Here is a 22,956-nt window from a genome sequence, read left to right on the forward strand (position 1 = left end):
GGTCCATCCCACACCCGATCCCATTCCCAGATTTTCCCGGTTTTTCCCCGGAATCTCACCGGAGATGTCCCACACCCGGACAGTCTGGTCCAGGCTGGCCGACACCACCAGGTCCTCGCTGGGGTGGAACTGGGCGCACATCACGTAGTGGTTGTGCCCCGTCAGCACGCTGACCCCAAAAATCGGGACAGAATTCCATGAAAACCCCGGATCCCGGTGCCCCGGCCCCACCCACGCCCGGGGGGTTGGGAATTGTGGGATTGCCCGGGCTGGGCGCTCCCAGGATGGGGATTCAGGACCTGAAACCCCAGTGAGGCAGCCCAGGGAATCCTGGGATGGGAAAATCCCAGAATCCCCAAAAAATCCCACCCCAATCCCAAGGGGAGGGACGTTCCCATCATCCCAGGGATGGGGAATGCATGGAATTAATTCCCTGGGTCTGGGAATTCTCTGCCCTCCCAGGGATGGATTTATCCCAGAATCCCAAGGAATCCCAAAAACCCCGGGAGGATTTATCCCAGAATCCTGGGAACCCCAGGCAGGACTTATCCTAAAATCCCAGGGAATGCCAGGGAGAACTTATCCCAAAATCCCAAGGAATCCCAAGGAGAATTTATCCCAAAATCCCAGGGAATCCCAAGGGAGGATTGATCCCAAAATCCCAGAGAAGGATTTATCTTGGAATCCCAAGGAATCCCAGGGATTGCAGGGAAGAATTGATCCCAAAATCCCAGGGGAGGATTAATCCCAGAATCTCAGGGGAGGACTGATCCCAGAATTCCAGGGAATCCCAGAATCCCATGGAAGGGTTTATCCCAGAATCCCAAAAATCCCAGGGAAGGGTTTATCCCAGATTTCCAGGGAATCCCAGGGAAAGGTCAATCCCAGAATTCCAGAATCCCAGGGAGGATTTATCCCAAATTTCTGTGAATCTCAGGGGATGATTGATCCCAGAATCCCAGGGAAGGATTTATCCAAGAATCCTGGGAATCCCAGGGAAGGGTTTATTCCCAGATGTCCATGGAATCCCAGGAATGCCAAGGAAGGATTGATCCCAGAATCCCAGGGAAGGATTTGTCCCAGAATTCCGGGAATCCCAGATTCCCAGGGAAGGATTTATCCCAGAATTTCAGGGAATCCCAGGAAGCCAGGGAATCCCAGAATTCCCAGAATTCCCAGATTCCCAGGCCCTGACCAGACGCAGGTGCGGCTCTGCTGGGGAAGAAGGGGGGAAAAGGGAGAAAAAGGGGGGAAAAATTGAGAGAAAAGGGGATAAAAAAGGGGGAAAATTGAGAGAAAATGGGAAAAAGAGGGGAGAAAATGGGGAAAAAATGTGGTAAAAAATGGGGAAAAAGGGGGAAAAATGGGGAAAAAATAGGGAAAAAGGTGGGAAAAAGGGGGAAAAAGGGGGAAAAAGGGGGAAAAATGTGGAAAAAATGTGGAAAAAAGGGGGGAAAAGGGGGGATTTGGGAACGCTGACCTTGATTTTGTAGTCATCCCCCCCCGAGACGAAGAGCGGCTGCTGCTTGTGGAAGTCGATGCCTCGGACCGGGCCTGCAACGGGGGAAGCTCGGTGTTCCCGGGGGCTCTCGTCCCCACCTGGGGGCAATCCCCCCGAAATCCCTGGGAATTCTTCCCGAAATCCCTGGGAATTCTTCCGCGCCGCAGTTTGTAATTCCAAACCTGCAATTCCAGGGGAAATCCAGGAAAAATCCCCGGAATTCCAGACCGGGACAGGCCCAGCTCCGCCCAGCACAGAATTCCTGCTTTTTTTTCCAGGGTTTTTCCTCATTTATTCCCAGGTTTCTCCTCTTTCTTCCCATTTTAATCCAATTTCCAATTCTGGATTTTCCTCTCTCCCGTCACTCAAAATTCCCAAATTTTATTCCTAGAAATCCTGAGCTGGGAAGGATCCCAGGGGTCAGCACAGCCCTTCCCAGGCTCTGGGTTTTTGGGGAAAAATGGGGAAAAAAAACAAAACAAAAATGGGGGGAAATGAGAAAGAAAATGGGAAGGAAATGAGAAATAAATGGGGAGAAAAATGGGGGAAAATTGGAAGAAAATGGGGAAAAGGGGGGGAAGAAGGGGAAAAAAGGGGAAAAAAGGGAAAAAAGGGAAAAAAGGGAAAAAAGGGAAAAAAGGGAAAAAAAGGAAAAAAAGGGAAAAAAAAGGAAAAAAGGGAAAAAAGGGAAAAAAGGGAAAAAAAGGAAAAAAAAAGGGAAAAAAGGGGAAAAAAGGGGAAAAAAAGGGAAAAAAAAGGAAAAAAGGGAAAAAAGGGAAAAAAGGAAAAAAGGGAAAAAAGGGGGGGAAATGGGGGGGAGATGAGGAAGAAATTGGGAAAAATGGGGAAAAAGGGGGAAAAAGGGGGAAAAGGGGGGAAAATGGGGGAAAAAGGGGGGAAAAGCGGGGAAAGGGGGGAAAAAGGAGAAAAATGGGGGGAAATTGAGAGAAAATGGGAAAAAGAGGAGAGAAAATGGGGAAAAAATGGGGAAAAAATGTGGTAAAAAATGGGGAAAAAGGGGGAAAAATGGGGAAAGAATAGGGAAAAAGGTGGGAAAAAGGGGGAAAAAGGGGGAAAAAGGGGGAAAAATGTGGAAAAAATGTGGAAAAAAGGGGGGAAAAGGGGGGATTTGGGAACGCTGACCTTGATTTTGTAGTCATCCCCCCCCGAGACGAAGAGCGGCTGCTGCTTGTGGAAGTCGATGCCTCGGACCGGGCCTGCAACGGGGGAAGCTCGGTGTTCCCGGGGGCTCTCGTCCCCACCTGGGGGCAATCCCCCCGAAATCCCTGGGAATTCTTCCCGAAATCCCTGGGAATTCTTCCTGAAATCCTTGGGAATTCTTCCCGAAATCCTTGGGAATTTTTTCCCCCAAATTTCTGGGAATTTTTCCCCAAATTTTGGGGATTTTTTTTCCCCGATTTTTTGGGAATTTTCCCCCCTTAGAGCCAGACCTGGTGACACCATGGGCTTGTGGGGATCCCAGAACCCCCAGAACTCCCAGGTTTTTCCTGGTTTTTTTTTCCATTTTTTCCCATTTTCCCGTGGATTTTTCCCATTTTTCTCTGGGTTGCCCCAAGTTTTTCCCATTTTTTCCCATTTTCCCGTGGATTTCTCCCATTTTTCTCTGGGTTGCCCCAAGTTTTTCCCATTTTTTCCCCATTTTCACCCTCCTGCTCATCAAGCTTGTCCATGAGGGTGCACCAGGGACCCACCCCAAACCTTTGGGAACCTCAGGGCCCCCAGAACCCCCAGAAGCCCCGGATTTTCCATTTTTTTCCTTTTTTTTTCCCCATTTTTCCCTTTTTTTTCCCCTTTTTGCCCTTTTTTCCCCCTTTTTGCCCGTTTTTGCCCCATTTTCACCCTTGTGCTTATCAAACTTGTCCATGAGGGAGCACAAGGGACCCACCCCAAACCTTTGGGACTCTCAGGGACCCCAGAACCCCCGGATTTCTCCTGTTTTTTCCCATTTTCCCCCATTTTTCCCCTTTTTTCCCCATTTTTCCCCCTTTTTGCCCCGTTTTCACCCTTGTGCTTATCAAACTTGTCCATGAGGGAGCACAAGGGACCCACCCCAAACCTTTGGGAACCTCAGGGACCCCAGAACCCCCGGGTTTCTCCCATTCTCTCCCATTTTCTCCCATTTTTTCCATTTTTTCCCCCGTTTCAGGGACCCCAGAACCCCCGGATTTCTCCTGTTTTTTCCCATTTTCCCCCATTTTTCCCCTTTTTTTCCCATTTTTTCCCCATTTTTTCCCATTTTTGTCGGTTTTTGCCCCGTTCTCACCGTCGTGCTCGTCGAACTTGTCCATGAGGGAGCACAAGGGACCCACCCCAAACCTTTGGGAACCTCAGGGACCCCAAAACCCCCGGGTTTCTCCCATTTTCTCCCATTTTCTCCCGTTTTTTCCGTTTTTTTTCCCCGTTTTTTCCCGTTTTCCCATTTTTCGCCCCGTTCTCACCGTCGTGCTCGTCGAACTTGTCGATGAGGGTGCACATGCGGTAGTCCCAGAGCTGGATGACGCCGTTGTGGAGGCTGCTCAGCACCCAGGGCCGCTTGGGGTGGAACGACAGCCCTGCAGCGGGAGAAAGCGTGGGGAAAAATGGGAAAAAATGGGAAAAACCTGGGGAAAAACTGGGGAAAGGGTGGGGGAAAAAATGGGAAAAACCTGGGGAAAAACTGGGGAAAGGGTGGGGGAAAAAATGGGAAAAACCTGGGGAAAAACTGGGGAAAGGGTGGGGGAAAAAATGGGAAAAACCTGGGGAAAAACTGGGGAAAGGGTGGGGGAAAAAATGGGATGTGGGGAAAAATGGGAAAAAATGGGGAAAAGCTGGGGAAAAACTGGGGAAAAACTGGGGAAAGGGTGGGGAAAACAACTAGGAAAAAACCTGGGGAAAAAGTGGGAAAAGGGTGGGGGAAAAAACTAGGAAAAAAACTGGGGAAAAACTGGGAAACGGGTGAGGAAAAAATGGGAAAAAAATGGGGAAAAGGGTGGGGAAAAAAACTGGGAAAAGGATGGGGGAAAACCTGGGATAGGATGGCGAAAAACTTGGGAAAAGGGCTGGGAAAAATCCTGGGATAGGATGGGGGAAAACCCGGGGAAAAAAACTGGGAAAAGGATGGGAAAAAGGTGGGGGAAAAGGTGAGGAAAAACCTGGGGAAGAGAGAGGGAAAACCTTGGGAAAGAAGAGGGAAAACGCAGGGAAAAGTCTGAGAAAGGATGAGGAAAAGGCAAAGAAAGGACAGGGAAAGGATGGGAAAAACAGAGGGAAAATCCAGGGGAAATCCTGGGGAGCCTCTCAGCCCAAGCCCAGCCCAAATCCTGGGAATTCTTTGCACAAAATCCCGGGAATTCCCTCACAAAACCCCTGGAATCCCTCAGACCCCTCCAGGGATGGGATCCAGCCCTCCCTCAGCCCCTTCCTCTCCTTCCCAACCCTTTCCCCATGGAAAAACCATCCCAAATTTCCCGCCCGGGCACAGCTCGAGGCCGTTCCCTGTGGCCCTGCCCCATTCCCCGGGATCAGATCCCAAATCCGATCCCAAATCCGATCCCAAATCCCCCTGATCTCCCCTTTCCCCGGGATCACCCCTCAGCCCCCTCAGGATCCGCCATTCCCCCCCAGCCGCTCCCTCCATGACGGAATCCACCTTCCCCTCACGGCTCCCGCTCCCCGCTCCCCGCACCGCGGCTTATCCCGGTTTATTCCCGGTGTATCCCGGTTTTTCCCACCTTTCACCCGCGCGGATTTGGTCTCGAATTTGGTCAACATGGTCCCAGCCCGGCCCGGCCAAAGCCCGGAACCTCCACGTCGGCACCGCGGGACCGCCCCGGAAACCGGCACCGCGAGCGCCGTCACTTCCGCCGCATCGCGGAAGTGGAGCGGCCGCGGGCGGCGATGGCGGCGGGGCCGCGCCGGGCTGCCCCGGGAAGGGGCTGGGACTCCCCGGGAGCGGGCTGGGGTGCCCCGGGAGCGGCCTGGAATCCCCCGGGAGCGCTCCGCAGTTCCCTGGGGCTGCTCCGCGCGCTGCTCGTGGCCGCGCTGGCGGCGGGTGAGGCCTGAGGGGGAGCGGGGAGGGGAGGTCTGGGGGGTCCTGAGGGGGCGAGGCCGCCCCGGGGGCACTTTTGGGGTCCCCAGTTCCCCTTTTGGGGCCCCTAAAGTCCCTTTTGGGTTCTTCAATGCCCATTTTGGGGTCCTCAATGTCCCTTTTGGGACCCCCATTGGCAGTTTTGGGGTCTGAAGTGCCCCTTTTGGGGTCCCCAGTGTTCCTTTTGGGGTCCCCTCATGGCTGAGGAGGGGTCCCTGTCCCCCCCAAATGCCCCTTTTGGGGTCCCCAATGTCCCCTTTGTGGTCCCAAACCCGGGGGTAATCCCGGGAATGGCTCCGTTGTTCCCTTCTCCCTTTCCCAGCCCATTCCCAGGTTTTGGGGTTAAAACCCCGGGGCGGGGATTCTTCCCCCCTTTCCCTGCCCCATTCCCAGTTTCTCATCCCGTTTTCCCGCCCCATTCCCAGTCCCTGATCCCATTTTTCCCAGCCCATTCCCAGTCCCTGATCCTGTTTTTTCCCATGCCGTTCCCATGTTTTGATCCCATTTTCCCTCACCCCATTCCTGTGTTCTGATCCTGTTTTTCCCAGTCTCTGATCCCATTTTTCCAGTGCCATTCCCGTGTTCTGATCCCATTTTTCCCAGTCTCTGATCCCGTTTTTCCGGTGCCATTTCCATGTTCTGATCCTGTTTTTCCCGTGTTCTGATCCCATTTTTCCTGCCTTATTCCCGTGTTTTGATCCTGTTTTTCCCGGTCCGTGATCCCATTTTCCCCGTGTTCTGATCCCGTTTTTCCTGGTCTCTGATCCCGCTGTTTCCCTGCCCCATTCCCATGTTCTGATCCCGTTTTTCCTGCCCCATCCCCGTGTTCTGATCCCGTTTTTCCTGCCCCATCCCCGTGTTCTGATCCTGTTTTTCCCCATGTTCTGATCCCGTTTTTCCCGTGTTCTGATCCCGCTGTTTTCCCTGCCCCATCCCCGTGTTCTGATCCTGTTTTTCCCCATGTTCTGATCCCGTTTTTCCCGTGTTCTGATCCCGCTGTTTTCCCTGCCCCATCCCCGTGTTCTGATCCTGTTTTTCCCCATGTTCTGATCCCGTTTTTCCCGTGTTCTGATCCCGCTGTTTCCCTGCCCCCTCCCAGGCTGCTGCCAGGGGAACTCTGTGCACAGGAAGATTTACATCGCGCTGAACCGCACGGCGCCCTGCGTGCGCCTGCTCAACGCCACGCACCAGATCGGCTGCTCCCCCTGTTCTGATCCCGTTTTCCCTGGTCTCTGATCCCGCTGTTTTCCTGCCCCTCCCAGGCTGCTGCCAGGGGAACTCGGTGCACAGGAAGATTTACATCGCGCTGAACCGCACGGCGCCCTGCGTGCGCCTGCTCAACGCCACGCACCAGATCGGCTGCCAGTGTGAGGGAATGGGAATTCTGGGAATGCTGGGAATTCCTGGGAATCTGGGAATGCTGGGGTGTGAGGGATGCTGTGTGCCACGCACCAGATCGGCTGCCAGTGTGAGGGGAATGCTGGGAATTTGGGAATTCTGGGAATGCTGGGGATTCCAGAGGGGTCAGGGGGGCTGTGTGCCCTGCACCAGATCGGCTGCCAGTGTGAGGAATCTGGGAATTCCTGGGAATGCTGGGAATGCTGGGGTGTGAGGGGGGCTGTCCCTGCTCAACGCCACGCACCAGATCGGCTGCCAGTGTGAGGGAATGGGAAATCTGGGAATTCCTGGGAATGCTGGGAATGCTGGGGTGTGAGGGGGGCTGTGCGCCACACACCAGATCGGCTGCCAGTGTGAGGGAATGGGAATTCTGGGAATGCTGGGAATTTGGGAATGCTGGGGGCATGGGGGGTTCTGTGTGCCATTCACCAGATCAGCTGCCAGTGTGAGAATCTGGGAATTCAGGAATTCCTGGGAGTTTGGGAGTGCTGGGGGGTGTCTGGGGGAGCCTCCCGGTGATCCTGGCGGTGTGGGAGCCCCTCAGCTCCCTGCCCTGCTCTTCCAGGGAATGTTGGGAATTCTGAGGGGACAAATCCCACATTTCCACCCCACGGCTCTTCCTCTCAATCCCCTGCCCTGCTTTTCCATGGGGAGCCATGGAATCTGGAGGATTTCCCTGGAATTCTGAGGAGATCATTCCCACATTTCCATCCCACAGCTCACCCCCTCAACCCCTCACCCCGCTCCTGGATATTCCATGGATTTTTGGTGGGATTCCCTGGAATTCTGAGGGGATTATTCCCACATTTCCATCCCACAGCTCTCCCCTTCAACCCCTCACGCCCCCTCCCTGCTATTCCATGGAAAACCTCGGGATTTTTTGTGGGATTCCCTGGAATTCTGAGGGGATCATTCCCACATTTCCACCCCGCAGCTCTCACCCTCACCCCCCCTCCCGGATATTCCATGGATCTTTGTGGGATTCCCTGGAATTCTGAGGGGATCATTCCCACATTTCCACCCCGCAGCTCTTGCCTAAATTCCTCATCCCACTCTTTCCTGCTTTTCCAGGGAATTCTGAGGGGACAAATCCCACATTTCCACCCCACAGCTCTCCCCCTCAACCCCTTACACCCCTCCCCTGCTATTCCATGGATTTTCAGTGGGATTCCCTGGAATTCTGAGGGGCTGATCCCGTTTTTCCCCCCCCAGCCTCTCTGAGCGGGGACACGGGCGTGATCCACGTGGTGGAGAAGATGGAGGACCTGGAGTGGGCCCTGTCCACAGGCCCCCACCCCCCCTACATGATCCTGCTGGACGGGAACCTCTTCTCCAGGTGGGATTTTGGGGTTGGGAACACCAAAATTCCGGATCAAATCCCCTTTTTCCGAATCCTCACAGCACCGCGAGCGCCGGGCTTGGGGCGTTCCTGGGATTCCAAAGATTTAATCCTCCCTAAACTTCATTTTTCCTTCTTTTTTTATGGGATTGGACTCCCAAATCTGTGGAATGTTGATCCATGATTTTAAAAAAGCAGGGAAAATAAAACTTGGGATGGACTTGGGGCTGCTTTTCCTGGGAAGAGCAGGAAAGACGTGGCTGGAATTTTCTCCCTGCTGCTTTTTCCCCTCATTTTAGGCCCTTCCAAGATTTTTCCGAGGGATTTCCCCATCATTTCCTAAATTTATCCCCAGGTTTCAATTATTCATGGATAAATCCCAGTTTCCAGCCCTGTTTTCCCTTTTTCAGAGAGGTTTTGCTGCACCTGAGGGGAATTATCCAGGATTTCTGGCCTTGTTGGTTTTTCCGCCATTTTGGGCCCTTCCAAGATAAAAATCCCAGGAATTTTCCCTTCATTCCCTTGATTTATCCCTGGATTTCACATTTCTCTGGATAAATCCCAAATTCCAGCTCTTTTTCCCTTTTTCCAGAGAGGTTTTACTGCACTTGAGGAGAATTTCCAGGATTTCCGGCCTTGTCAGTTTTCCACCATTTTGGTCCCTCCCAAGATAAAAATCCCGGGATTTTCCCTTCATTTCCTTGATTTATCCCCAAATTTCAATTCCTTATGGATAAATCCCAAATTCCAGCCCATTTTCCCCTTTTCCAGGGAGATTTTGCTGAAGCTGAAGGGAACCTCCCGGGTTTCAGGCCTGGCTGTGGCCGCTGCCTCTCCTGCCCCTTCCGAAGGGTTTTCCCCAGGACTGAAGTGTCCCAACGATGGATTTGGTGAGCAAAATTCCCAACTTCTCCCCCTGGTTTTCCCCATTTTTTCTCCCATATTTTTTCTTGAGGTTTTTTCCAATATTTTTCCAATTTCCCCCCAGTTTTTTCCCAATTTTTCACCAGTTTTCCCCCATTTTTCCCTCATTTTTTCCCCTGTTTCTTCACATTTTTCTCTTGTTTTTCCTTGGGCTTTCCCCCCATTTTTCCCCTGTTTTTTCCCTTTTTTTTCCCTGTTTTTTCACTTTTTTTTCCCTGTTTTTTCACTTTTTTTTCCCTGTTTTTTCACTTTTTTTTCCCTGTTTTTCCCCATTTTATCCTTTTTTTTTTTTTACTGTTCTTTTCCCATTTTTCACTTTTTTTTCCAGTTTTTCCCATTTTCTTCCTCTTTTTTTCCCATTTTGTCAGGGGTTTACTCTGACACCTACAGGTCACAGTTCTTTCCCTGTTTTTCCCTGTTTTTTCTCTGGTTTTTTCCCATTTTTCACTGTTTTCTCCCCGTTTCCCAGGGGTTTACTCCGACTCCTACGGGCCGCAGTTCGCTCACTGCAACGGCTCCGAGTGGAACCCGGGCGGCTCCGGGCTCTCCTACGAGGATTTCCCCTTCCCCATCTTCCTGCTGCAGGATGCCAACGAGACCCAGCTCATCAAGGAGGTGCTGGGGGCACAGGGCTGGGGGAAAAAAATTAAAAATCCATTAAAAATCCATTAAAATCCGCTAAAAATCCATTAAAATCCGCTAAAAATCCGTTAAAATCCGCTAAAAATCCGTTAAAATCCGCTAAAAATCTGTTAAAATCCATTCAAAATCTGTTAAAATCTGTAAAAAATCCATTAAAGTCCATTAAAAATCACACAGGGCTGGGGGAAAAAAATTAAAATCCATTAAAAATCTGTTAAAATCCGCTAAAAATCCATTAAAATCCGTTAAAATCCGCTAAAAATCTGTTAAAATCCATTCAAAATCTGTTAAAATCTGTAAAAAATCCTGACAATCCATTGAAAAGTCCCTTAAAATCCAATTAAAATCCATTGAGAAATCCATAAAAATCTATTGAAATGCCTTGACAATCCATTGAAAAGTCCATTGAAATTCATTGAAAATTCATTAAAATCTGTGAAAATCCAACTAAAATCCATTAAAAATCTGTTAAAATCTGTAAAAAATCCATTAAAGTCCATTAAAAATCTCTTAAAATCCAATTAAAATTCATTGAAAAATCCATTGAAATCCATAAAAATCTATTGAAATGCCTTGAAAATCCATTGAAAAGTCCATTGAAATTCATTGAAAATTCATTAAAATCTGTGAAAATCCAACTAAAATCCATTGAAATCCATTGAAAAATCCATTGAAAAATCCAATCCATTGAAATTGAAAATTCATTAAAACCCAATTAAAAATTATTTAAATCCATAAAAATCCATTGGAAATTCATTAAAATCCATTGAAAAATCCATTGAAAAATCTATTGAAAATTCATTGAACTCCATGAAAATCCATTAAAAATCATATAAATCCATAAAAAATCCATTGGAAATTCATTAAAATCCAGTTAAAATCCATTGAAAAATCCATTGAAAATTCATTGAAAAATCCATTGAAATCCATTGAAAATCCACTGAAAATTCATTAAAATCCAATTTAAAATTGTTTAAGTCCATAAAAATCCATTGGAAATTCATTAAAATCCAGTTAAAATCCATTGAAAAATCCATTGAAAATTCATTGAAAAATCCATTGAAATCCATTGAAAATCCACTGAAAATTCATTAAAATCCAATTTAAAATTGTTTAAGTCCATAAAAATCCATTGGAAATTCATTAAAATCCAGTTAAAATCCATTGAAAAATCCATTGAAAATCCATTGAAAAATCCATTGAAATCCATTGAAAATCCACTGAAAATTCATTAAAATCCAATTTAAAATTGTTTAAGTCCATAAAAATCCATTTGAAATTCATTAAAATTCATTAAAATCCAATTAAAACTGTTTAAATCAGTAGAAATCCATTGAAAATTTGTTAAAATCCATTGAAAATTCATTAAAATCCATTGAAAATTTGTTAAAATCCATTAAAATCTAATTAAAAATCATTAAAATCTGTAAAAATCCACTCCAAAAATTCATTGGAAACCTGAAAATTTTGCTAAAAACCCCCCAAAAAACCCCAAAAACCCCCAAAACCTTTCAAACCCCCCATGGAAAGTGAGCCCCCCGTGTGTGTGCCCGCAGTGCTTCCGAGCCCACAACGTGCCGCGGGCGCCGGGCGCGGCGCCGCAGTTCCCGCTGTGCGCCATGCAGCTGCAGGCACACATGCACGCCGCCGCCAGCACCGTCACCTGCATGCGCCGCAGCTCGCTGCAGAGCGCCTTCAGCATCAACCCAGGTCAGTGCTGCAGTGCTGGGGCTGCATTGGGGCATCAACCCGGGTCAGTGCTGCACGGGGGCTGCATTGGGGCATCAACCCAGGTAGGGGCTGCACTGGGGCATCAACCCGGGTCAGTGCTGCACTGCTGGGGCTGCAGAGCGCCTTCAGCATCAACCCAGGTCAGTGCTGCAGTGCTGGGGCTGCATTGGGGCATCAACCCGGGTCAGTGCTGCACGGGGGCTGCATTGGGGCATCAACCCAGGTCAGTGCTGCACTGCTGGGGCTGCAGAGCGCCTGCAGCATCAACCCAGGTCAGTGCTGCATTGGGGCATCAACCCAGGTCAGTGCTGCACTGCTGGGGCTGCAGAGCGCCTGCAGCATCAACCCAGGTCAGTGCTGCACGGGGGCTGCACTGGGGCATCAACCCAGGTCAGTGCTGGGGCTGCTGCACTGGGGCTGCAGCATCAGCTCAGGTCGGCAGCCCAAATCTTGGGAAAATCATGGGGAAATCCTGAGGAAATTCAGGAAGAATCATGGGGAAATTCTGGGAAAAACCTGGGGACATCTTGGGGAAATCCCGGCAGCATCCTAGGGAAATCATGGGAGAATTCCAGGGAAATCACAGGAAAATACTGAGGAAATCCCAGGAAAATCCCAGCGACATCCTGGGGAATCCTGGGGAAATCCTGGGAGAATCCTGGGGAAATCATGGGAGAATCCCAGGGAAATCACAGGAAAATACTGAGGAAATCCCAGGAAAATCCCAGCGACATCCTGGGGAATCCTGGGGAAATCCTGGGGAAATCATGGGAGAATCCCAGGGAAATCACAGGAAAATGCTGAGGAAATCCCTGGGGAATCACGGGGAAATCCTGGGAAAATCCCAGGAAAACTCCAGGAAAACCCTGGAGGAATCCTGAGGAAATGCTGGGAATTCCAACCTCCGGAGCTCCCTGCATCCCACCAATCCCTTTTTTTCCCATAAAAACTCCCCCAGAATTCCAATTTTCCTCATTTCTGTCAGAATTTTCCAATTTTTCCCTGGATTTTTCCCAACCCCTGGAATGTTTTCCCGTTCCCAGAGATCGTGTGTGACCCGCTGCTGGATTACAACGTCTGGAGCTCCCTGCAGCCCATCAACGCCTCGGGCCGGCTGCAGCCCGGCCAGCGCCTCCTGCTGGCGGCCACCAGGGTGCGTGCCCGGGAAAATCCGGGAAAAATCCTGGCAAAGTCGTGGAGAAATCCTGGGAAAAATCCTGGGGGGAGTCTTGGGAAAATCCCTGGAGAAATCCGGGGAAAATCATGGGGAAATAGTGGGTAAAAATCCTGGGAAAATTCTGGGGGAAATCCTGGGGGGAATCATGGGAAAATCCCTGGAGAAATCTGGGAAAAATCCTGGGGAAATCTTGGGGAAAATCGTGGGGAAATCCCTGGAGAAATCAGAGGAAAATAGTGGAGAAAATCATGGGGAAATAATGGGAAAAATCCTGGGAGCATCTCAGAAAAATAGTGGGGAAATTCCTGGGAAAATCCTTGGGAAAAATCCCTGGGAAATGTCCGGGAAAAATCTACAGGAAAATCAAATGGGAAAAATCCTGGGAAAATCCACGGGAAAATCCTGGTAACATTTCTGGGGAAATCGTGGGGGAATTCCGGGAAAAATCCTGGGAAAGTTGGGGGAATCCTGGGAAGAATCCTGGGGGGAATCTTGGGAAAATCTCTGGAGAAATCCAGGGAAAATCATGGGGAAATAATGGGAAAAATCCTGGGAAAATCGTGGGGAGAATCTTGGGAAAATCCCTGGAGAAATCTGGGGAAATAATGGGGAAAATCCTGGAGAAATCCTGGGAAAATCCCGGGGACAGTCCTGGGAACATCTCTCAGAAAATCATGGGGAAATCCTGGGGAAATCATGGAAAAAATCCTGGGGAAATCCTTGGGAAAAACCCCTGGGAAATGTCCGGGAAAAATCTACAGGAAAATCATGGGAAAATCCCAGAAATATTCCTTAGAAATCCTGGGGAAATTCTGAAAAAAATCCTGATTAAAATCCCAGAAAAATCCTGAAAAAAGCTTGGAAAAGTCATGAAAAAGCACCATGAAAATCCACTGGAAATCATTTTTCTGGGAGGTTCCCTGTCCCATTCCCATTTTCCCGTTTTCCAGGTGGCCAGCCCCTCGTTTTCCCTGTCCCATTCCCATTTTTCCAGTTGGCCAGCCCCTCGTTTTCCCTGTCCCATTCCCATTTCCCCTTTTCCAGGTGGACAGCCCCTCGTTTTCCCTGTCCCATTCCCATTTCCCCTTTTCCAGGTGGCCAGCCCCTCATTTTCCCTGTCCCATTCCCATTTCCCAGGTGGCCAGCCCCTCATTTTCCCAGAATATTCCCATTTCCCCTTTTCCAGGTGGACAGCCACTCGTTTTTCTGGAACGTGGCCCCGGGGGCCGAGGCGGCCGTCGGCTCCTTCGTGGCGCTGCTGGCGGCTGCGCAGGCGCTGCAGGCGGCCCCGGGCTCCCAGCAGCTGCCCCGGAACGTGCTCTTCGTCTTCTTCCAGGGGGTGAGCGCCAGATCCTTCTCCTTTCCCTTTTCCTTTGCTTTTCCCCTTTCCTTTTCCCCTTTCCCTTTCCCTCTCTCCTTTCTCTTTTCCTTTTCTTTTCCCCTTTTCCCCTTTCCGTTTCCCCTTTCCCTTCCTCCTTTCCCTTTTCCTTTGCTTTTCCCCTTTTCCCCTTTCCGTTTCCCCTTTCCCTTCCTCCTTTCCCTTTTCCTTTGCTTTTCCCGTTTTCCTTTTCCCCTTTCCCCTTTCCCTTCCTCATTTCTCTTTTGCTTTGCTTTTCCCCCTTTCCTCTTTTCCTTTCCTCTTTTCCCTTTCCCCATTTCCCCTTTTCCCCTTTCCCTTTCCCTCCCTCCTTTCTCTTTTCCTTTTCTTTTCCCATTTCCCCCTTTCCCATTCCCATTTCCCCCTTTCCCATTCCCATTTCCCCCTTTCCCATTCCCATTTCCCCCTTTCCCCTTCCTTTCCCCCCTCCCCTCCCTTTCCTCACGCCGAAATTCCGGGCGTTTCCCCTGTTCCCCATTCCCATTCCCATTCCCTTTCCTCATCCGGAATTCCGGGCGTTTCCCCTTTTCCCCATTCCCTTTCCCATTCCCATTCCCTTTCCTCATGCCGGAATTCCGAGCGTTTCCCCTTTCCCAGGAGACCTTTGATTACATCGGCAGCTCGCGCCTGGTGTTTGACATGGAGCAGGAGAAGTTCCCGCTGCGCCTGGACAACATCGAGGCCTTCCTGGAGCTGGGCCAGGTCGGGCCGCTCCCCGGGAAAACATTCCCAGGGGTCCTTTCCGGGAATTCCCTGAGATTCCCCCGGAATTCCCTGAGATTCCCCCGGAATTCCCTGAGTTTCCCCTGGAATTCACTGATTTTTCCCTGAATTTCCCATCCCAGCCCATATTTTTCCCATCCAGGGGCTGAGTTTTCCCTGGAATTCCAATTCCAGCTCTGATTTTTCCCCGGAATTCCCATCCCAGCCCTGATTTTCCCTGGAATTCCCATCCAGGGGCTGTTTTTTCCCCGGAATTCCCATCCCAGCCCTGATTTTTCCCTGGAATTCCCACCCTGGGGCTGTTTTCCAGGTGTCCCTGAGGAACAATTCCATGCTCTGGATGCACACGGATCCCGTCTCCCGCCGCAACGAATCCGTGGAATTCCAGGTGAGCCCGGAATCCCGGGAATGTTCCCATCCCAAAGAATCCCTGGGAATTCCTTGCCCTCCTCGCTGGGAGCCATCCCAGGCTCAGAGCTTTTCCCAGAAATCCCAAGCCCTGCCACAATTCCTGGGATATTCCCAGCAAAATCTGGGATCTCTCATAGGATTTCAAATTCCTGATGGGAATTCCATCCAGTTCAAATTGCCACTGGGAATTCCATCTGCTTCAGATTCCCAGAGGGAATTCTGTCCAGCTCAGATTCCCACTGGGAATTCCATCCGCTTCAAATTCCCACTGGGAATTCCATCCCCTTCAAATTCCCAGTGGGAATTCCATCCAGTTCAGATTCCTGATGGGAATTCCGTCCAGTTCAAATTCCCAGTGGGAATTCCATCCCAAAAATCCCCTTGGGCTGATCCCAGCCTCCCTTTTCCGTGGATATTCCAACCAAAACTCCAGGATTTCCAGCAGGATTTCAGCTCCCCGTCCCAGCACCCCTGGGGATTCCCGGAATTCCCGGAATTCCTGCTTTTCCAGGTGCAGAAGATCCTGGAAGCGCTCCGGAACAGCAGCTCCGGCTCCAACGTTTCCCTGCAGGAGCCGGGGGTGTCCCAGCCCCTCCCCCCCTCGTCATTCCAGAGGTTCCTGAGATCCCGGAGCATCCCGGGGGTGGTGCTGAGCGACCACCGCGCCGCCTTCCACAACAGGTAAATCCGGGAATTCCGGGAATTCTGGGAATTCCAGGACAGGTAAAATCCAGGAATTCCAGGACGGGTAAAATCCGGGAATTCCAGGACGGGTAAAATCCGGGAATTTCAGGAGTTCTGGGACAGGTAAAATCCAGGAATGCTGGGAATTGTGGGGCGGGAGCAACCCAGGAAATCTGGGAATTCCAGGACAGGTACAAAATCCAGGAATTCTGGGAATCGGGACGGGTAAAATCCAGGAATGCTGGGAATTGTGGGGCGGGAGCAACCCAGGAAATCTGGGAATTCCAGGACAGGTACAAAATCCAGGAATTCTGGGAATTCCAGAACAGGTACAAAATCTGGGAATTCTGAGACGGGTACAAGCCTGGAATTCTGGAACAGGTAAAATCTGGGAATTCCAGCGCAGATAAAACCTATGGAATCCAGGAATTCTGTAATAGGTGAAATATCCAGGAATTCTGGGAATTCCAGTAAAGGTACAATTCCTGGAATTCTGGGAATTCCAGAACAGGTAAACCTGGGGAATCCAGGAATTCTGGAACAGGTAAAATATCCAGGATTTCTGGGAATTCCAGGATAGGTAAAATCCAGGAATTCCAGGCATTCCAGCAGGATCCCACCTTGCCATCCCGAAAATCCGGGATTTTCAGCCGGATTTGGCCCTTCCCGTGGGAACCACCCCCCGCAGTGGGAATTCTGGGAATGCTCGGAAGAGCGGGAGGGAATTGCTCGGACAGGCGAGAGAAAATTCCGGCCTTTTTTTGGGAGAAGGTTCCTGGCGCGGAGCCCGGCCGGAGCCGGAGGCGCCGGAGCCGCAGCTGCGCTTCCGGAGGCTGCTCCCGGAATTTTTTATGGAATTATTTCCCGGCTGTTTCCTCTGCAGTTCCAGGGGTTTTTTGGGATCACCCCCCGTGACCCCGCTCCGGCTTTTCCAAAGGAATTCTTGGATTCGTGGCAGGAATTTGGGAGTCCCAAACAGCCCAAATCCCAGCTCTGGGATTCCTTGGGATCATCCTGGCTTTCCTGGGAATCAAATTCCCTTGGAATTCTGTCCAGGATTGGCCATTGGTGGATGATGAATCTCTCATTGATAAAACCCTTTGGAATTCCCATCTTTTCCTTGGATCCTTTGGGAATTTTCCCCTCCCAGCTCATGGAATGGGCTCCGAAACTCCAACCACAGCCTGGAAAATCCCTGGAATTCCAATGAGAAAAGCTTGGGAAGAGCAAATTCCGAACCCTCCTCGTTAATCCCAGAAAATCCCTCGGGAGAAGCTTCGGAATTCCGAGCCCTCCTTGTTAAATTCCTGGGAATTCCCGGGTCCCTTCTCCAGGGGTTTTTCCGGGAATCGCGGCCCCATCCCGGATTTTTCCCGGGTTTGTTCCCAGGTACTTCCAGAGCATCTACGACACGGCCGAGAGCATCGGGATGCGCTACCCCGAGGGGCTGAGCCCCGAGCAGCGCCTGGAGTTCGTCACCGACACCGCCAAGGTCCCGCGGCATTCCCGGGATTCCGGATTCCTGGGGCTCGGGATCCAGGGGATTCCCGGGAATTCCTGGATTCCTGGGGCTTGGGATCCAGGGGATTCCAATTCCGGATTCCTGGGGTTTGGGAGATGGGAATTCCCGGGAATTCCTGGGGTCTGGGAATGGAAATTCCTGGGGTTTGGGATCCAGGGGATTCCCGGGAATTCCTGGATTCCTGGGGCTTGGGATCCAGGGGATTCCTGGGATTTGGGACCTGGGATTTGGGATCCAAGGGATTCTTGGGATTTGGGATCCAGGCAGGAATGGGATTTGGAGGGGAGGGAAAGGCAGGAAGAAGGTGGGAAAAGTTGGGAAGGAGCTGGGAGGGAGTGGGGATTCCTGGGTTCTGGGAGATGGGAATTCCTGGGGTCTGGGATCCAGGGGATTCCCGGGAATTCCTGGGGTTTGGGAGATGGGAATTCCTGGGGTTTGGGATCCAGGGGATTCCTGGGATTTGGGATCATGGGAATTCCTGGGGTTCAGGAGATGGGAATTCCTGGGGTTCGGGATCGTGGGGATTCCTGGGTTCTGGGAGATGGGAATTCCTGGGGTCTGGGATCCAGGGGATTCCTGGGATTTGGGACCTGGGATTTGGGATCCAAGGGATTCTTGGGATTTGGGATCCAGGCAGGAATGGGATTTGGAGGGGAGGGAAAGGCAGGAAGAAGGTGGGAAAAGTTGGGAAGGAGCTGGGAGGGATTTGGGGTTGGGAGAGGGAGGAGAAGCTTGGGAAAGGGGTGGGAATGAATCCCGAGGGGTTTGGGAATGGGAAGAGGAGGGAAAAGCTGGGAATGCGGGCGGGAAGGACCCGGGAGCGTTGGGATGGGGGAGCTGCAGGCTGGACACTGATCCCGGCCGTTTTCCTGGGAATTCCCATTCCCGGAATTCCCAGAATTCCCGGATTTGTTGCCGTTCTCCAGGCCCTGGCCGAGGTGGCCACGCTGCTGGCCCGGGCTCTGTTCTCCCTGGCCGGGGGAGGCGCCGGCACCGAGAGCATCCGGGCGGATCCCAGAACGGTAGGAATCCTGCTGGGAATTCCTGCTGGGAATTCCTGCTGGGAATGTTGGGAATTCCTGCTGGGAGTGCTGGGAATTCCTGCTAGGATTGCTGGGAATTCCTGCTGGGAATGCTGGGAGTTCCCGCTGGGAGTTCCTGCTGGGATTGCTGGGAATTCCTGCTGGGAATGCTGCGGTGGCAATCCACAGTCAGCCTGGCAGCCCCAGTTTCCCTGGAATCCCCAATTTTCCTGGAGTCTCTGGGATTGAAATCCCCAATTTTCCTGGAATTGGAATCCCCGTTCTTTACTGAAATCTCTGGAGTCAGAATCTCCAAAAATCCCTGGAATTAGAATCCCTGGATTTCATGGGATTTGTGGGATTGGAACCCCTGGGACTGGAATCCCTGGAGTGACAATCCCTGATTTTCCTGGAATTCCAATCCACAATTTTACTGGGATTCCTAAAATTGAAATCCCTGGAATTGGAATCCCCATTCTTTTTTCCTGGGATCCCTGGAATCAGAATCCCCGATTTTCCTGGGATCCCGGATTTTCCTGGAATTCCCGATTTTCCTGGGAGCTCCTCCCATCCCTGGGCTCTTTTCCCGAGGGAATTCCGGGTTTTTCCCAGGTCACTCGGCTGCTCTACGGATTCCTGCTCAACTCCAACAACTCCTGGTTCCAGTCCCTGATCAAACCCGACCAGAAGGGAATCCTGGGTGAGGAGAGAGCCCCATTCCCGCTTTTCCAGCTGGATTCCTGGCTGGAATTCCTCTTTTTCCTGCTGGGATTCCCATGAGCTGTGATCCCCATTTTCCCCGGCTGTGATTCCCATTTTTCCCCTCTCCAATCCCCATTTTCCCCTCTCTAATCCCCATTTTTCCAGCTGTGATTCCCCATTCCCAAATTCTGTTTTTGACCTTCCCCAGAGCCAGAATTCCCATCCCTAGAACTGGAATTCCCATTCCCAATCCCATTTTTCCCATTCCCCAGCTGGAATTCCCATTCCTCAGCTGGAATTCCCATTCTTCCCATTCCCAATCCCCTTTTTCCCATTCCCCAGAGCCGGAATTCCCATCCCCAGTCCCATTTTTCCCATTCCACAGCTGTAATTCCTATTCCCCAGAGCCGTAATTCCCATCTCCAATCCCGTTGTTCCCACTTTTCCCGGTTCTCCCATTCCCCAGCCGTAATTCCCATTCCCAATCCCATTTTTCCCATTTCCCAGCTGGAATTCCTGTTCCCCAGCTGGAATTCCCATTCCCAAATCCCATTCTTCCAGTTCCCCAGAGCTGTAATCCCCGTCCCTAATCCCATTTTTCCCACTTTTCCCATTTTCCCATTCCCCAGAGCCGTTATTCCCATTACCCAATCCCATTTTTCCCATTCCACAGCTGTAATTCCGAATGGGGCCAGAATCCCGGGAAAACGCCGGGAACGCAGCCTGAGGTGAGCCGGGATTTGGGAATGGGGCCAGAATCCCGGGAAAACCGCGGGGACGCAGCCCGAGGTGATCCTTGGGATAACAGGATGGGATTTGGGTTTTCCCGTGTGTAGCTCCCTTTTTTCCTAGCTGTAATTCCCATTTCCCAGCTGTAATTCCTGCCTCTCCATGTGTAATTCCCATTTTCCCAGCTCTCATTCCCATTTTTCCCTGTGCCATCCCAGCTGTAATTCCCATTATCCCAGCTGTAATTCCCGTTATCCCAGCTCTCATTCCCGTTTTTCCCTGTGTAATTCCCATTGTTCCTGTGCCATTTCCAGCTGTAATTCCCATTTTTCCCTGTGTAATTCCCGTTATCCCAGCTCTCATTCCCATTTTTCCCTGTGCCATCCCAGCTGTAATTCCCATTATCCCAGCTGTAATTCCCGTTATCCCAGCTCTCATTCCCGTTTTTCCCTGTGTAATTCCCATTGTTCCTGTGCCATTTCCAGCTCTCATTCCCATTTTTCCCTGTGTAATTCCCGTTATTCCCAGCTGTAATCCCCGTTTTCCCTGTGCCATCCCAGCTGTACGAGTACTGGTGGGTGCAGGGCCCCCTGGACGGGAATTCCTCGTCCCGCGTTCCCGGCTGTGTCCGCTCCGGCGTCCGTCTGTCCCCCGCGCTGTCCCCGGCCTTCGAGCTGCGCCGCTGGGATTCCCGGGAATTCTCCACCTGGACCGAGAGCCGCTGGAAGGACATCCGGGCACGCATCTTCCTGGTGGCCAGCAGGGAGCTGGAGGTGACCCGGGGGACACGGGGACAGGGACACGGGGACAGGGACACAGGGACAGGGACAGGGACACGGGGACAGGGACACAGGGACACGGGGACAGGGACACGGGGACAGGGACACGGGGATGGGGACACAGGGACACAGGGACAGGGACACGGGGACAGGGACACGGGGATGGGGACACCGAGGGAACACAGGGAGGGGACACAGGGACTGGAATGGGACAGGGACACAGGGACAGGGACATTGAGGGGACGCAGGGAGGGACACAAAGGGGACAAAGGGGACGGAGCAGGGGGGACAGGGAGGGACCCTGGGTGTATCCCAATCTGGAATGGGACAGGGACACGGGGATGGGACACAGGGAGGGGACAGGGACACAGGGACAGAGCACAGGGAACATGGAGGGGACACCCAGGGGACAGGGACATGGGAACAGGGACACAGGGACGGGACAGGCGCAGGGATGGGACAGAGTGACAGAAGGATGGGACAGGGACACAGGGACAGGGAGGGACACAAGGGGGACAAAGGGGACGGAGCAGGGGGGACAGGGAGGGACCCTGGGTGTATCCCAATCCCCAATATCCCAAATATTCAAAATTCCCAATATCCCAAATATTCAAAATTCCCAATATCCCAAATTCCCAATATCCCAAATTCCCAATCCCCAATATCCCAATTCCCAATTATCCCAATTCCCAATATCCTCAATATCCCAATCCCAAATTCCCCTTTTTCCCATCTCCTGGTGCCACTCCTGTCCCTGCTCTGCCCCTTCATCCCGTGAATCCTGGAGATCCCAAATCCACATCCCGGGGATCTGAGGGGACGCAGGGAGGGACACAAAGGGGACAAAGGGGACGGAGCAGGGGGGACAGGGAGGGACCCTGGGTGTATCCCAATCCCCAGTGTCCCAAATATTCAAAATTCCCAATATCCCAATTCCCCAAATTCCCCTTTTTCCCATCTCCTGGTGCCACTCCTGTCCCTGCTCTGCCCCTTCATCCCGTGAATCCTGGAGATCCCAAATCCACATCCCAGGGATCCCTGGGATCCGTGGGGCAATGCCAAATCCCCAAATTCCCGATTCCCAATATCCGGAATTCCCGTTTTCCCGTTTCCCAGCTGCTGACGCTGGCCCTGGGCGTCCCAATATCCCAAATTCCCAATCCCCAATATCCCAATTCCCAATTATCCCAATTCCCAATATCCTCAATATCCCAATCCCAAATTCCCCTTTTTCCCATCTCCTGGTGCCACTCCTGTCCCTGCTCTGCCCCTTCATCCCGTGAATCCTGGAGATCCCAAATCCACATCCCGGGGATCCCTGGGGCAATCCCAAATCCCTGAATCCCCCATTCCCGATTCCCAATATCCGGAATTCCCGTGTTCCCAGCTGCTGACGCTGGCCCTGGGCGTGCTGGTGCTGCTCCTGTCCCTGCTCTGCACCTTCCTCATCAATTCCAAGGCCTCGCTGCTCTTCGGCCTCCCGGCCCCGCCCGGCCCCTCCGGCTACTGAAAACCCGGGAAAAACTCCTGGAAAAGCCTCAGGAATCCTCCCTGGAGCTCCCGGCGCTGGAGGTGCCAGAGATGTTCCCGGGAAATCCGGAATTCCGGGTGGGATCGATGCCCTGGGGGGGAAATTCCCAGAATTTCAGGTGGGATCCACTGCCCTGGGTGGGAAATTCCCAAAATTCCCAGTTGGATCCAGTGCCCTGAGTGAAAAATTCCCAAAATTCCCATTTGGATTCAATGCCCTGAGTGAAAATTTCCCATTTGGATTGGATGCTCTGAGTGAAAAATTCCCAAAATTCCTGTTTGCCTGAGTGGCAAATTCCTGGAATTTCTGGGTAGGTCCTGTGCCCGGAGTGGCAAATTCCCAAAATTTTCTAAGAATTCCCAGTGGGATCCATCCTGTTTCCCAGGGTGGAACTTTTCCCAAAATCCAGATAAAGGAAGGGTAAAGGGGGAGGGTTTTTTTGGGAATTGTGAGGAATTCCAGGGGGTCTGGGAATATCCCAATGGAAAAAGTCCCCTTTTTCCCTGGGATTTGTAAATATTATAAATAAATCCATGGAATTCCCAAGGAAAGTTTCTTTATTTCCAGGTTTTTTCCCCTCAAACGCTGGGAGTCTGGGAAATTGGGAATTTGGGATTGGGGGAAGTTTGGGATTTGTGGTTGGGTGGGTAAAAGGGATGGGATTTGGTATCCCAGA

At 51.4% G+C, this 22,956-nt stretch overlaps 2 protein-coding genes across 2 annotated transcripts; one reads left to right on the forward strand and one right to left on the reverse strand.

The window, feature by feature from the left end:
- Positions 1-59: 59 nt before the first annotated feature.
- On the reverse strand, positions 60-5,339 carry COPA (COPI coat complex subunit alpha; the record flags this gene model as incomplete). The annotated part of the gene is made up of 6 exons (XM_039715299.1): positions 5,233-5,339; positions 3,961-4,074; positions 2,645-2,718; positions 1,600-1,683; positions 1,196-1,215; positions 60-169 (listed from the first exon to the last, which is right to left on the reverse strand). Coding segments are annotated over exons 1-6 (442 nt in total), but the record flags the coding sequence as incomplete, so codon positions are not given.
- Positions 5,340-5,377: 38 nt separating this feature from the next.
- On the forward strand, positions 5,378-22,831 carry NCSTN (nicastrin). Its single transcript, XM_039715297.1, has 17 exons — positions 5,378-5,552; positions 6,851-6,955; positions 8,199-8,322; positions 9,097-9,215; positions 9,719-9,864; positions 11,448-11,601; positions 12,666-12,775; positions 13,986-14,138; positions 14,775-14,879; positions 15,211-15,288; positions 15,823-15,992; positions 17,385-17,487; positions 18,444-18,539; positions 19,152-19,282; positions 19,985-20,030; positions 20,531-20,743; positions 22,137-22,831. The coding sequence occupies exons 1-17, from the start codon at positions 5,399-5,401 to the stop codon at positions 22,257-22,259; spliced, it is 2,130 nt and encodes a 709-aa protein (XP_039571231.1). The 5' UTR covers positions 5,378-5,398; the 3' UTR covers positions 22,260-22,831.
- The last annotated feature ends 125 nt before the right edge of the window (positions 22,832-22,956 follow it).

Source organism: Passer montanus, unplaced genomic scaffold, assembly GCF_014805655.1.
Source record: "Passer montanus isolate IOZ18808 unplaced genomic scaffold, ASM1480565v1 scaffold320, whole genome shotgun sequence".
NCBI classification, from domain to species: Eukaryota; Metazoa; Chordata; class Aves; order Passeriformes; family Passeridae; genus Passer; species Passer montanus.